Source organism: Neolamprologus multifasciatus, chromosome 12 (assembly GCF_963576455.1).
Source record: "Neolamprologus multifasciatus chromosome 12, fNeoMul1.2, whole genome shotgun sequence".
NCBI classification, from domain to species: domain Eukaryota; kingdom Metazoa; phylum Chordata; class Actinopteri; order Cichliformes; family Cichlidae; genus Neolamprologus; species Neolamprologus multifasciatus.
The window spans coordinates 28,045,786-28,059,252 of NC_140450.1; the positions used below are offsets into that span (position 1 = coordinate 28,045,786).

Genomic DNA, 13,467 nt, shown 5'->3' on the forward strand with positions numbered 1-13,467 from the left:
CACTCACACAACATCATCACATCATTCGGGATAACGCCTCGCTCGGCTACCTCAGTAGATTCTCTTCCAGGGCAGAGGCCCCATAGACCAGTACCATGTGGTGTTTTTCCACAGATTTACTTTGCAAAGTCTCCCAGTGCTTCATGGAAGATAATGTGTTTTGACTCTCCAAACAAATCTCAAAGCACAATGATTGTTTTCACCTAGCAAGCTCTAAATTAGTCAGGACAGGAGGCAGTTGTTTTGTTTTTCTTGTTCTTTTTTCATGGCGAGCAGTCTGCCACTGTCTGTGCCTGAATACCAGCAGCCATGCTGTCACAACCCTTTACAGCAAGTTAAATAGGAGAAAGATGAACTCTTGCTTCGGTTCCTCCTCACCTTCTCTTCCTCGCTACATGCAGTTCCAGTGCAATCTAAATCAAACTTGCTGCCGTGGCCTCACAGAATCATCTCACACCTAGCGGAAGCTGGGTTTAAAGAATGAACTTTGTGTTAGGGGTGATGCATTCATTGGATCGCACACATTTTCAGGCGTGATCAGAACTGACAGTTCCTCTGCGGACATTGCTGTAGCAAAGGCCCAGACTGTATATTCAACAAGCTTGCATAACCACAGGCCTTTATTAGTTATATAAAACTCCAAGCAGCAGTGGCAGACGAGTATAATCTGAGTAGGACGCCTGAGCGGGAATGCATTAAAATTCAGCTGTCCTTTCCTCTCTTAATGTTAGTTGAGGTATTGTGTGCACACCACATATAAAAACATGCTGTTCTGCTCTCTTATTTGTCTGTTTTCTTTGTCTCACTGCTGAGCACAGAACGGAGACACACAGTCGAGCCTTCAGTTGCCACACCTAGCCTGAGATCAGATGAATAATAGATTGGCACTCTGTGGGTTCATCCACATGTCTGTCATTACATCCTCCATGTGCAGCACAGTTGCACACTTATCTCAAGACCGTCTAGAGTCTCCATGAGATGAGAATCTTGTTTTTTGTTTTTTTTGAAGCATAAGTGAATTGTGCTTTCGACAAAACAGAAACCAGCCAAAGAAAGACAAGGTTTCATTTGAAAAATCTGGATGAGCAAAGTGTAACTTTGTGCACTTCTTTAGCACAGCACAGTGGGCAGCTCCTAGACACAGATGATATTAGTGGACTGTGGTTCGACTGTGCAGCTTAAAGTGAACGATGGTGGAAGCCAGGGCAGCACCGAGTGTCTTCATTTCTGTGCATGCTCACATTTGATCCATTTTCAAATTAAATTTCTCTTCCACTACCAGTTCCAAAGTTTCCAGATTCAGTAAATGTGTAAGGCAGGTGTCTGTGTAATGTTGGGCTAAACTGGTTTATGACAAATGCTAGCATAAAGACTTTGCTCTTTACAAACACAGTGCATCACGCCGATGCCATTAGCAGTGGAATGCTGCAATGGCAGTGACAGCATGATCAGCTATAAAAAGGCTTAAAACATTAGGTCAAATGTTTGAACTGAGATGAGTGAAATTCTGGGTTTTCTGTTCCAGGAAAAACTGAATCAGTCACCATGGTAACAGACTCTGTAAACTTCAAAGTCTCAATTTCTTCCTCACTCTTCCCCTCTTGCTGCACCTGATTCACCTGTGTGATGCCACATTTCCTCATTCATAAAGTTGCTGTCAAAGCATAATTCATTTTACAAACACTTAGATGTTAGTGTGCTATTTTTTTTAAAATTAACATGAGTGCTATGACATTCACTCAGTTGTCAGTATATAAGGACAGAGACAGAGTTATTATCTACTCGGAATAAAATTTTAGTCTCCATCCTGCTAACTCTGACTCTGTAGGCAGTAATGGAGCTATCAGAGTGACAGCCTGTTTTTGTCCACTGCAAACATCTATTGAGCCTTACTGTAGCAATCACTATTTAAAGAAAAGGGTCTTTAGACAGAGAAGACTGATCAATGATGAATCACTTGTCATATAGTAAATGGTAACAGTCATAGAAAAATGCCTGTCACAGCTGGGATCTTTGAGATAAGACTCTATAATACAACTAAATGAGTTTTAAAGTCCGTTCTGACATTCCGTGTTAAAATTTGTTCACAGATTGACATTCAGTTATGAAATGATGTCAAACAACATTTTGAAAGGTACATGGTCTGAAATTCAGTCTGAACATGTCTCAGTGGGTTTTTACAAACACCTGCATGGGTTAGGCCAAGTGCAAGTGGCGTCCTCACATTGACATCCAAAATGGATATGGATCACGGATTCTGACTGAGTCGGGCCCGGATCTTTGGTTCTCATCATTTCCTAGCTCCTCTGATTAGATCCATTCATAATGGCTTACTCCCTGGCACAATCTGTGCTCCTTATTTAAAATGGCTGATCCCCCAAGACTGTATTGAAGTATTGAAGTAAAATCATGTTTAGCTTTACTGATAGTACTTTTCCAAGTCTTTATTCAATGCAAGCTCCACGGAAAGTAACGTACAGCATCTCTGTTATGACTGTAAGAGAGCCATCATTTGTAAGGGAAGCTGCTGTTAGATCAGGTTAACAAGGGAACATAAAAGCAGAGTTTTTCTGTAAATCTCATTAAGGGGTTTTTATTCAGTAGTGGGGAAAATAAAAAAAAATTGTATTTTAAAAAAAAGTGAGGTTGTTATAGTACTCCAGTAGATTCAATTTTTACTGAATAAATATTGAAAAAACAAAATGATCTTTTGCTATCTGGGTAATTAACAGCAGGTCTATCAGTAAACTGATCTGTTTCTTCATATTTTAATCTTCAGTTTCTGACTCCTACAGTTTGAATAATTAGATTTACAAATCAAATCTAAATTAGGGTTCCAGCTTCATCTAATGACAATTCAAGTTGGGTAAATGATGCCAGCAGACACTTATTTTTTTGTATCTATTTTTTTTAAATTAAACATTCATACTTATTATGAAGATGACATAGTATCTCAAGCTGATTATAATTACTCCTCTTCCTTGCTGTGATTTCAGGTAAATATTATAGTCAGTACTGACATGTGTTCATTTCTCTTAGGCCACCGGATTACAAATGCAGATTGTCCTTTCCACATTCATGCATGTGCAGCTGAATGTGCGCATGAACATGCTCTGAATTGACTGAACTTGCTCTGATCAGCTGGTCTGGAACAGGGAACTCAGTTACAGATTAGAGTTAATCAACTCAGAGTTTACTTTTACACTCAGAGTTTGTTGAAGGTTCTTCCTGGGGTAGGGCTCAAGTCACTGGTGACCTATCTAGGGTCATGGAGAGGGTGTGACCTCCAAATGCAAAAAGCTTTTAAGTTAATGCCATGTTTCACTTTAAGTGTTGTTTTTAATAAATTGCACGCTCAAACAAATGTTTTGTCTCACTCCCATTTCTCTTTGTTCCATGTTAAAGCTTGGTTCCAAGCTTGTTAGAACCTTGTTAAGATCCAAACGTACAAAATATGATATTTTTTTGTTGTTGTTGTTGCCATTTTTCAAGCGCTTTAAACTTTTGATCGGGACTGTATAATCTGCTGGCGGTTGTCACAGTTGTGGGACACATAACTGTGGTATCCAAGGAAATGGCAAAGACGCTTGTTGGCGATGGGAGAGGTTTGCTGTGTAAGATATGGTTAACATTGTGAAAGGATGTATTTTAACTCAAACCGCAATGTTTTTTTGTTTTTTTTACCTAATCCCAACAAAGTAGTTTGTTGCTAGACCTAAACAAACAGGGAGTGAAAATGAGAAAGTGTTGAACAAGCAGGGTGAAACCAGGGTAAAAAAAATTATAGATGAAAAGTTGAATGGTTTATGATTTTGAAGGAAACGTATATGTATTTTCATCTTTAAGGGTCACAACAAAAAGGTTTTAAAATCTCTGTTTTGCACATTATACACAAGTGACTGCTTGTCGCATTTAAAATGTTTTATTGTGAAATAATATTTGTGAAATAAACACAATGTTCATCATTTTGTTTAGTGTGGTCAGTACTAAGCTGCTTTCACTACTGTTGTCCTTCAAGCATTATTTACATTTTTTTTTTGTCTTTCCTGTTTTTTTGTCACACCCCAGCCACCACTCACTCAGAGATCCTTTGTAACTGCAGCAGTGACTTTGAGGGGATTTCACATCCCGACGACTGTGACAAGAGCACCGGTCAGTGTTCGTGTGTGAAGGGCTACACTGGTCTGCAGTGTGAGGATTGCGAGGAGGATTACTTCACAAATGGCACCAGTGGCTGCCAGCCCTGTTCCTGCGACTCATACGGTGCAGTGAACCCCCTCTGTGACAGGTAAGGCTGCTTTTTCAGTTTCCCCGCGAGGGCAGCCTCTGGCAAAAAAGTCAGTTTGTTTGTTTTGTCAACACAACTGAAGAGACACGACTCATTTCTGTGCTGTGTCTCACTAGTAAATCAGATAAGCTTTGTTTACATATTTACTGCTTTTCTGACTAACTGTGGTATAAAATGCGCATGTCAACTGTATCTCTGTATAGAATGTAAGGGGGACTGTATTTTAGCATTTTTCAGCTTGTTGTTTTGGTTCAGCCTTACTGCTTGCCCCAACAGTGACCAGCAGAAATAGATGTTTACATTGGCCAGAACCACATTGCTAGTATTTATCAGGTAAAGTTGGGTATTTTGTTAACTGGTGAAGTAAAAAAACAGAGAGAGTCAATTCTGAAGCTGTTTTGGTGTTAAACATGGTTTCTTGACTGTTGTGTGTATAAACAGGCAACTACTCTGGTGGATTTGGCATAAAAATGCAGAGCCAGATAAGCAAGTTAATGATTTTTTTTCCTGTATACATAATCACAGCCTAGACTTTCAGGTAAGGGCAGAAGCGGCTGTTGATCAGAAGGTATCGTGGTTGGTTGACCCACTGTTAACCCACGGTCAGTGTCTGGATCTTCCAGCGTGTTTCAAAGTGAAGTTGCCCCTATGTGTCCATCAGAGTGCGAGTGTGTCCTTCTTGGATGAAGTGCTTATAAGACATAGAATGAAAGCATTGTATGAATGTGAATGGCAGGAAGATTGTAGTAGAAAGCTCTTTAAGTGCTCAGATTGTATGGGCCGGTCCACTTGATCATTAGCCAATGGCATGACTTTGTATTTTGATAAGTAGGGTGAGCCTTTTTTCTTTGTATTGTGCTGGAAAATTGGGAAATGGGTGCAGTGATCAGTTAAAACGTGCAAACATAAATGGAAATACAGTGTATAAGGTAAAGCGTGAAAGTCCATATTTGGTATGACTAACTTTATTCTTCATAGCATAGTCTAGACCAGGGGTAGGCAACCTTTCTGATGAGTGCCATCTAAAATTTCCTCAGAAGCCAGTGTGCCATATGATTGCATTAGCAATAAATTTAATAACGCTCTATATTAACAGTTACACACTATATAGAACCACTTTATAGAATTATATTTGTTTGCAGATGTTGGCAGCTATCAGCGAATAGTTATCAGCTATTTTGAAACAAAAAAAAAAGAAAAAAGAAAAAGACACTTTTTATCCATAACAGCAAATGAACTGTACAACAGAAAATACAAATTGTCATGAACGGCTGCAGGCAGGAATAGGACCCACAGTGCAGACTCACAGCAGGCAAAAGTGTATTTCAAAACTCAGCTTTTAATGCTGGATGGCAAAACGTAACAAAGATCCAAATAAACTTACATGAGCAGGCAGACGGAACACACAGCCTAAATGAGGGTAGATCACGACACTGACACAGAGAAAGACAGGGCTTAAATACACAGAGGGAGCAATCAGGGAATGGGTAACAGCAGGGAAACACAGCTGGGGCGAAACCAGATATATTAACATAAGACATGAGCTGTGTCCCAAAACGTCGGCTGCATCCTCCGGAGGCCGCATTTGAAGGCTGATTACGTCACAGCCAGGCGACGAAGGCTGTCCCAATTCGTCGACTCCTTCAAATGCGGCCGACAAATGCATCCTTCATTTCCCCGAATTTGAAGGATGGGTCGGGTGTGTCCTTCGTGGCCCACCATATCCCAGAATTCATAGCGCGGCCCAGCCATCAGCTGCCAACAATGGCGGCCGCTAATAAGTTTTAAAATTACTCTTATTAATCTTTCTGGGCCACAAAATAAACTTTTAACATATTTTAAGGCGAGAAAGTAGCTGTGTAAATTACAAATATCTGCTTGGTTTATCAAAACATCTCATATTTGCAAAAGTGTGCCGACGTTTTCGGAGACGTCTGTTACCCACCAGCTCGACACAGCTGAATAAACGTCAAACAGAAAACTGATTAAACAGAAGTGTGAGACGGTCGAGAATTTACGTCAGTGTCCTGTTATATTTTAGATAGCAAGGAGCAGACGGCCGAGTTTATTAAACTCCACCGACACAGCGGTGACGCAAATCTGAAGGCTAGACTGTCCCATTTCACAGCCTCGCACTTCCGGCCTTCTCGGTCTTTGAAGGACCCGGCCCACGTAGACTGCGAAGGCCGGGTCCTCCGAAGGATGCAGCCGACGTTTTGGGATACAGCTATGGACCTTCAAAGTAAAACAGGAAACATAACACAGACTGAACTTAGAGACACAGACTCACAGGCAGGCACTACAACAGAGGGAACAGAGACGTGGGACCAGGGCAGACAGACACTGACTGGACATGGGGAAATAGCAGACAGGGGAGACAGCAACTAAGGATTACACAGAGACATAAACCATAAGAAAGAACTCTAACAAAGAAACCAAAGACTAGAAAAGATAAATAATATAATAAACTCAAACCTCTGGGTCAACGACCCAGGCATCCTAACACAAATGCTATTTATGGTCTCCTCACAACAATGATAAGTAAAATAAACTGGGCCAATATGGCATGTTTGTTAATACAGGGCTACACATGTTAATGTGATCTCTGGTCTCCCACTCAGAGACACAGGTCTCCAGCATTCAGACAGGTACCTGAGGACAGTCATGTGAGAGAAAATCTGCTCACACAGATATGTAGAACCAAATACTGTCAATAAGGCCTTTGCAATGTTCTGAAGACAGTTAAACTTGTCAGGTAGTGATGTCCAGCAGGTGAAAATGCAAGCTCCATGAACACACACAGCTATGGATTCCAGCTGCTTCGATGTTGCATTAACTGGCATTAACTCAGCCAGTTAATGCGAGACAAATCCAGCTGCTCATTAAAGATTTGTGGTTTGATCAGAAAAGAAAACATTGGTCCATACGCCTGAAAGTCCCAAAAACGCATTGTGAATTCTGTCTTGAGTCTACGGATGTATCTGTGTATTTCCGTGGTGCTGATGCTGCAATGAGCGGACAGCTCCTGAAGCTTTTGAAGTGTTGGAATGTGGAAAGCTAACAACATCCCTCTTACCAGTAGGCTAAGTTATTTTTAGCCAATTACAAGTTGAATCTGGTAGTTGGGGTTGTTAGTTAAGATACCGTCATTAAGAAGCGGCACAACTAATGTGTCTATGCGAGCTAATTTGCGATGTGCACCGCTGGCCTGGCCATTTATTTTTTTAATGCGCCTTCTCAGATTAATTCACTGCGTGTCGTGCCCAGGGCTGGACTGGGACAATTTTTACTGAATAAATAATCGGCACAGGCATTTTGACTAGAGACTTTAAAGCCTTTGAATGAAAACAAACGCTGTTGTGACAGTGATGTACAGTCTTGTTGGTATATGTATGATTTCTATTCATTTTACGTCAGATAAAAACTTTGGTTGTAAGCTTCAGATAATTATTTAATAACAGCCAGACATTTTAAATGAGAAGAAGAAAGTATTTCTTTGTTCCCCCCTTTCACTGTTAATGCCCTACCTGGCCCCCTGGCAAAACTTTGCTAGACCCCTGCACAGTTACCAGCTGTTAGCTACTTGGTGTCTACTTTGTCTCTCAGAACAGTTCTTAACTTCCATTCAACTCATTCATGTCACCTAAAAGGTAAACCTGTTTCTCCATCACCTGTTCAGCTCTAATGATTCAGTAAGGACATCTCCTGGTTTCATCTTCATGTTTCCCTCTCACCAGATAACCAAACCGATATCATGACCAGCAGCTTTTATAGCTGTGGCTCCAGCAAACATCAGCTGATACTAGAAATTAATATTAAATAAATTCTAACAACGGCTTATCAAGCTTAAACGTGCTGCTGTTGTTTAGCGCGACATCTGCTGGTTTCCTGTTTCTGGCGCAAAGTGGGCGATAAACAAACAAGAGAGAAAAGCCGATCAGCTGATCATTGATCAGTTTCATGATTGAAGTAGCAACAGGAGAGAGAGGAGAGAAGAGGCAGCTGTGCAGCATAATGACCGAATAACTCCAGCTTTGTGTCTTTTTCCATTCTAGCTGAAGTACGGGACAAACTGTTCCTTTTCAGCTCAATATGAAACGCGTAATATTTTCTCTGAATGCGGGACGACTCCGTCCGTTTTACGGGACGGTTGGCGACTCTACTAACTAACCTTATGAATAAAATAAAGTTTGCTACAACAATGCTGATGAAAACGTCGTCATGCTAGCTAGTACGCAGTACGAGTTATTGTAACTGACTGTAAAAAGTCAACACAACGAAAATAAACTACACCTAAACTTGGTTTATATCTGACCCAGATAGACTGCAGGTCATAACTTCTTACCTGAAGTTCAGTTCACCTGACACTCGGACCGGTGCTGCCTTGGGTCTCTGCTCCTCCTGCCTCCCTTTTCGCTCATCCACCTGCCAGCCTCCACCACTTGCTAATGTTACTGAATCTGTGGAAGCTCCGCCATAGCCACCACCAAACAACTGAGTTATTTTTACACACCGGCCAGCATCTGGCCAATCCACCACCTTTCATTTTTTATACCCTTACAAAAAAAAAAATCATCGGCCCAACGAGCAAATGCCCGTTATGCCCGATGGCCAGTCCAGCTATGGTCGTGCCATCAGTTAGCCCTTCTTAGGGTGCTTAGTCTAGACTGTTGTAGGCAAGCTGTCTTTTAATCTCTTAGTAGTTAAGTAAAATATTTTTTCTGGGTTCTTGGAGGTCATTCCAGAGCCTGTTTTGGATGTTGGCTTCCTTTTGTTCCATTCTCTGTCAAGATGTTCCCACACTGCTTCAATAATGGTAAATGGTCTGTATTTGTATAGCGCTTTACTTGGTCCTAAGGACCCCAAAGCCACACACACACACACACACACACCCAGGCCCTCTGACCACCACCAGTAAGCAACGGGTGAAATGTCTTGGTCGTTGTGTCCTTGGGCAAGACATTTCACCCGTTGCTTACTGGTGGTGGTCAGAGGGCCTGTGTGTGTGTGTGTGTGTGTGGCTTTGGGGTCCTTAGGACCAAGTAATGGATTCATTACTCCAGAAGACCTGTTCCCACTGATGTTCAGTGTTCAAAGAAAAACCTGAGAACAACCTTCAGAAAGACTGGAGAACTATTGCTCAAAAAATGAATTCTGACACCATGGAAGCCAATTTGGGACTAATGCTAATAAATGTTAGGACATGATTACACCTGAAAATGACCCCAAGCTTTTGTTTGAATTCTGGAGGGAAAAAAAAAAGCTTTCACCCATTTTGGATAAGAGAAATATTATGACTGGTCAGTACTTACCAGTAAAATCAATAAAACGAAGATATCATTCGGGCTTTCCTTTAACACTGGCTCAGTCACTGGCTTAACTTGAATTTGAACATGTTTTGCATAAAGGGCTTAGCGACAGCACTAATTTGCATGTGAGTTAACGTCAGAGTGACTGCATTTAACCACCAGTTTGTCGAACACAGGGTGACTGTAGCTCAGGAGGTAGACCAGGATATCTACTAATCAGAAGGTAATCAGAATTGTTGCTGGTTTGATCCCTGCCTGCAATCCAAATATCCTTGGCCAAGATATTGCAAATTGCTCTCTGACACATCCATCAGACTGTGAATGTTGGACAGAAAAAAGTGCTTGTATGAACTGGTGTAAATGGGTGAATAAGACATGTTGTATGAAGCGTTTTGATTGCTGAGGTTGAGTAGAGAAGCACTATCTAAGACTCTAATTGTGTCACTGTGATCTAAACTCTGAAACAAATCCTCTTTATGAGGCTACTGAGATTCACTTTGAGCCTCCATGAACCCTTTCAGGTATTTTTATTATGTAGACCAGCTGTACACATTTTGTATACAGTGGGTTATCAGGACAAAGGCAGACCTCTGATTTGTAATGTACCTGCAAATTGGCTACAGCATTTTAAAGGAGTCTTAACTTTAGCTCCAAAACTGCTGTGACACACCAAGCTTGAACAGACTGTCTGCTGTGAATTAGTGTTTGTTATCTGTAAAGATGGGGCCGAGATGTTCAAGGGATCAGCTGTGCTCAGACGGTGTTCATTCCAAATCATTGTTCTGCTCATTGATCCAGGTCATCTTGCTGCAGGCCTCCTGGAAGATGTCAAAATGTTACCCACCCCGGTTACTTCTCAAATCCAGTCAAAGAACACACAACAGCTCTTCTACACAGCCTTTCTACAGTCACAAGAACAGACTGGGAAAAGAAGCTGCGTGTGTGGGTTAGGAATGCGGTAAAAATAGCGGCTGTACTTTCTGCCTCTAGCCATGAAAAGGAAAGCTGCTGTTTAGAAGCTTGAGTCAGTGTCCGCAGCGTGTGGAGGATTTGTTTTGTCATGCCCCGAGAAACATGTTACTCACCTGAACTAAATCCTACAAGGTGGAGTCCTGTGATGCAACTACAGGATGTGTTTTTCATGCTGATTTAGATTTTGCGTACACAGCACTTTCAAATGATGGTAAAGGTGGAGACAGGAAGGTTATTTTGGGGCTCTGGGCTTTCACGCAGCAACACACCAAATACACTCCTCCTCAGATGTCTGCGCCTGGCCTCTGATAACCATCCCGGCCTAGCCTAGCCTCATTCAGGAGCTTAGCATTGTAACTTATCCAGATTAACCAGCTTTCAGACCCCCTGGCCTGCTGCTTTAGGTTTCTTTCCCATTAAGTAATGAGCTGAAGTAAAGGCAGTCCGTGCTGTGGTCATGTTCACTGAAATCACAGTGATAACAGCAGAAATTATACCAAGATTTCAAAGAATTAGTTCAGGAATTACTGACCTGGTCAAGAAGCTGGGGAGGCGTAGTTACCTTTAGGCATGGAACATGATGAGTTTCACTCGCGACAGTCATCTCATCACACCTGTAAAGTTCCTCCTACTCTCTGTCATTAACGTTGCATATTCAACCAAAGCAAGAATATAAACTGGAACATTTTAGAGAATCTACTTAATTCTGTCAGAAGATTCACTAAGAGCCCTCTTTCACATAGTCTGACATAAAGACTGGAAATGGGCTGAAAACAGTTAAACATTTCACATCTTAAGACTGCAGATTATATGAGTTTGTTTATATCAAACAAGTGTTTGATATTTTAAGTGTTGCTTAAAATATTGTTGGATGAATTTTCTTACACAAGTAGGACTGTCTGCTTGCTCTTCGGAGCTGAACAGAATGCACAGCCGCATTTCCACAAGAATTAAGCTCTTAGCCCCAGAACTGCTGAAGAAAAAAATAGTATTAGAACATTTTTCTGTGCTAATGAAGCTATTCAACTACAACTCTTAAATGCTTGTGCCTAAAAAAATTAAAAATACAAATTTCCTGAAACCTTTGGACTGACAGTGGGTTAATTAAGGCCAGGCAGGAATAATTTGCAACTATGACAATGGCAGAAAGCTCACAAGCCAACTCTACTAGAGTGACAGAGCAACTTACACCCTTAGGAATAAGAGAGTTTGGCTGTTTGGAAAGAAAATTGGTCAGTATAACCAAACCAAAACCTTTACTGCACTTGTTGAGTTGGAATCTATTTCTTTTTAAATATGAAATGGGAAATGGTGAAACCTTGCTAAGGAAGATGTAAATTGTTAATGTTTCTTCTACATAACTTAACAATGAATAAAATGTATAGATTATGTAGATCATGTATGTCTGTTTCTCTACATAAAGATTTCAAAAACATGGCATGTGATTATGCATCAACATATTGTTCCTGTGTTGTTGGCATAATGTGATATTTAGAAGGTTGGAAACTAACAATGCTGCTTCCTAAAATGTCTGTGTACAGTTTTTAGCTAATAGCTTTTTTGGGAATTGCATTGTTGGTGCAAAACTGTCTGTCAAACTGTTATTTTTGGCATTTTTCATAGATTCAGCTTGTGTGACAAGTTGCTAGTAATTAAGTTCCCTTTAATTGAGTCTTTGCTCAGTTATTTTTCCAAGTGCACATACAGCACTGTTTCATCCCCTAGGTTAGCTGCCTTTTTTATGATTGAATGATTCATAGGTCAGTGTTGTGTCTTAACTAACACAAAATATTCCTCTGAAAATATACTGGACCCAAAAACATGTGGAAAAAAAAACAACAACAAACGACCTTGAAAGACCCACAGAAATCCTGTAGAACTATTGCTCTAGAGCACTTTTTAATTCAATTCAATTCAATTCAATTTTATTTATATAGCGCCAAATCACAACAAAAGTCGCCTCAAGGCGCTTCATAGATACAGAGAAAAACCCAACAATCATATGACCCCCTATGAGCAAAAGGGGGATAAAAGACATGCTGTGGAAGAGAGACAGAGGTTAATAACAGATATGATTCAATGCAGAGAAGTCTATTAATACATAGTGAGTGAGAAAGGTGACTGGAAAGGAAAAACTCAATGCATCATGGGAATCCCCCGGCAGCCGTCTATTGCAGCATAACTAAGGGAGGATTCAGGGTCACCTGGTCCAGCCCTAACTATATGCTTTAGAAAAAAGGAAAGTTTTAAGCCTAATCTTAAAAGTAGAGATAGTGTCTGTCTCCCGAATCCAAACTGGAAGCTGGTTCCACAGAAGAGGGGCCTGAAAACTGAAGGCTCTCCCTCCCATTCTACTCCCACTCTAGGACAGGGGTGTCAAACTCAAATACACAGTGGGCCAAAATTCAAAACTGGAACAAGGTCGTGGGCTAACCTTAATGTTTATTGAAAAAAAAAAATCTTCCTCCAGATTTAAGAATGAATCTCTTCTTATTTACTCAAACAGGTTTTGCTGAAAAACTGAATATGGAACAAGTAAAGCTTAATACTAAACAATATATTAGCTGTATAATACCAGTAGGCCAGCTCTAATAATAATTTGGTATGGCTTCGCGGGCCAAATGTAATTAGGCTGCGGGCCAAATTTGGCCCGCGGGCCAGAGTTTGACACCTATGCTTTAGGAACAACAAGTAGGCCTGCAGAGCGAGAGCGAAGTGCTCTGATAGGGTGATATGGTACTACAAGGTCATTAAGATAAGATGGGGCCTGATTATTTAAGACCTTGTATGTGAGGAGCAGGATTTTGAATTCAATTATGGATTTAACAGGAAGCCAATGAAGGGAAGCCAAAACAGGAGAAATATGCTCTCTCTTTCTAGTACCTGTCAGTACTCTTG

At 40.8% G+C, this 13,467-nt stretch overlaps 1 protein-coding gene across 2 annotated transcripts in view; it reads left to right on the plus strand.

The window, feature by feature from the left end:
- The window catches only part of LOC146507197 (multiple epidermal growth factor-like domains protein 9), a 55,276-nt gene that overhangs the window by 5,265 nt on the left and 36,544 nt on the right, over positions 1-13,467 (plus strand). For both annotated transcript variants that reach the window (XR_014877102.1, XM_085179248.1), the window contains exon 2: positions 4,069-4,288. Coding sequence is in view for 1 of the 2 variants with exons in the window: in XM_085179248.1 (XP_085035374.1) it covers positions 4,069-4,288 (220 nt within the window). In the remaining variant the exon portion in view is untranslated. The remainder of the gene's footprint in view (positions 1-4,068; positions 4,289-13,467) is intronic.